Source organism: Drepanopeziza brunnea, assembly GCF_022702325.1.
Source record: "Drepanopeziza brunnea f. sp. 'multigermtubi' strain 214-2 chromosome Unknown ctg3, whole genome shotgun sequence".
In the NCBI taxonomy this organism is placed as follows: domain Eukaryota; kingdom Fungi; phylum Ascomycota; class Leotiomycetes; order Helotiales; family Drepanopezizaceae; genus Drepanopeziza; species Drepanopeziza brunnea.
The window spans coordinates 3,273,843-3,275,479 of record NW_027094066.1 but is presented as its reverse complement, the minus strand read 5'-3'; the positions used below and the strand labels follow the sequence as shown (position 1 = coordinate 3,275,479).

The window sequence follows — 1,637 nt, the reverse complement described above, 5'->3', positions numbered from 1 at the left end:
GCCAAGTAATAGCCGAGCTGCACCCGCCCTCCCACTTCCCCAGCATTACCGTATCCCGATCAGCATAGAATCTCCCTATAAGTTCGGCTTACGGGCATCTTCGTTGTACAAATACTTCAACACTGACTGCACTTTCTCATGGAGTACCGAGCAAGGAGCTGACTTCTTTGGTACTCGACTGTGTACCCGGATAAGAATCGTTCATGGCCTATCTTGCGGTGTAAGGCTTATCAGACTAAGGGTGAAGGCTAGCAATTGACTCTCACTCATCCTCTCTCGCCAGGATGGAGACCACTCAAGCGGCCAGCTAGTAATGTTGCGGGAAGAAGAAACCCACTACATTTTTGACGGTACAGTGGTAGGGATAACAGCGGGCGTTGGCCTGACTCAAGATGGAGGAGTCCAGTGATATCCTCAGCCTGGGTAGCTATGCCACCGCCCACTTGCAGGCGCGAAGCTATTCTGACATCTTGGAGGCGCCCTGGGTCGTTTTCTACTCTGCACGCAACGTCCGAGCACTGTATCAGACCGGCGAGGGCCATCCCGCATTCTGATTTAGGGTTTTGGATCAGACGGCGGACTTGAAAACCCATCTCCAAAAACAATGAATTGCCTACGATTCCATCCGTAAGTCGGCGTCATCAGCGCCACCTTCGAAGCCGCCTTGGTCACCACCCTCATCCACAATCGGTACCTCAATCATGTACTATAACGGCAGTAATAAGATAGCTACAACTTCTGTAAATGCTTATATAGATAGCTAAATCATATTCCGTCCGTCTCAAATTTTCCCTCCTAGCATACTCTCCATGACCGCTAACTAGCTGACATGAACATATCCCAAAGTTCAATACGATCGATCTCCAACACCATATAATCAAATAACCAGAGTCATAATCGCTTCACAGCCCACCCTCATCGATCCCACTAGCCTCTCCTTCATCGAAACCCACCACCAGTCACTCCTCAAGAGTCAAGACCCCCCCTCTAAAGAACTAGTATGCACCGTCTCCAGCGGCAAGATCTCCACCGCAGCCAGATCCTGCTTCCCCTATCCCGCGCGGGAAGCAAGTAAGCAAGTCTTCTTTTTCTTTTCCTTTTTTCTTTCTCCTCCTTCCAAAGCCGACAAGTACAGCAAGCAGGATTAGATTAGATTAGTAAGAAAAGAAAAAGAAAAAGAAAAAGAAAAAACAATATTTACATTTCTCAGCGCCTCCTCCAATGCCGCGATACTCACCGCCCGACACGCAAATACGCTCCTGGGGTTTCGTTCCGAAGACGACGACGACGACGACGATGACGACGACTGCAGAACCTCGCCTGCAAACGTAGCCTTGATCTCCGGACCCAGGTTGGAGGAGGAGATCTCGCGAGAATCGTTCACCATGACGAGACTTGGCCAAGATGGATCCAGTGAGCGAAATGCAGCAGAAATTTGGTTTAAATTTTTTTAATATGAAAAAGAAAAAAAAAAAAAAAAAAAATTTGGGATAGATGGAGAGGTGTTTCTCTTACTATTCGTGGAGATGTCTCTTGCCTGTAGCGCTGCTGCTGCTGCTCCTGCTGCTCGTAAAGGGGGGATTTCCTCTCTGGCTGCTGCTGCTGCTGCTGGCGACGTCGCGAGCCGCAGCTATCCG

At 49.2% G+C, this 1,637-nt stretch overlaps 1 protein-coding gene across 1 annotated transcript; it reads right to left on the bottom strand.

The window, feature by feature from the left end:
* Positions 1-973: 973 nt before the first annotated feature.
* On the bottom strand, positions 974-1,387 carry L3040_002828 (uncharacterized protein; the record flags this gene model as incomplete). Its single annotated transcript, XM_066155698.1, has 2 exons — positions 974-1,051; positions 1,202-1,387. 2 exons carry the CDS (start codon positions 1,385-1,387, stop codon positions 974-976), a joined length of 264 nt encoding a protein of 87 aa, XP_066012672.1.
* Positions 1,388-1,637: the final 250 nt, after the last annotated feature.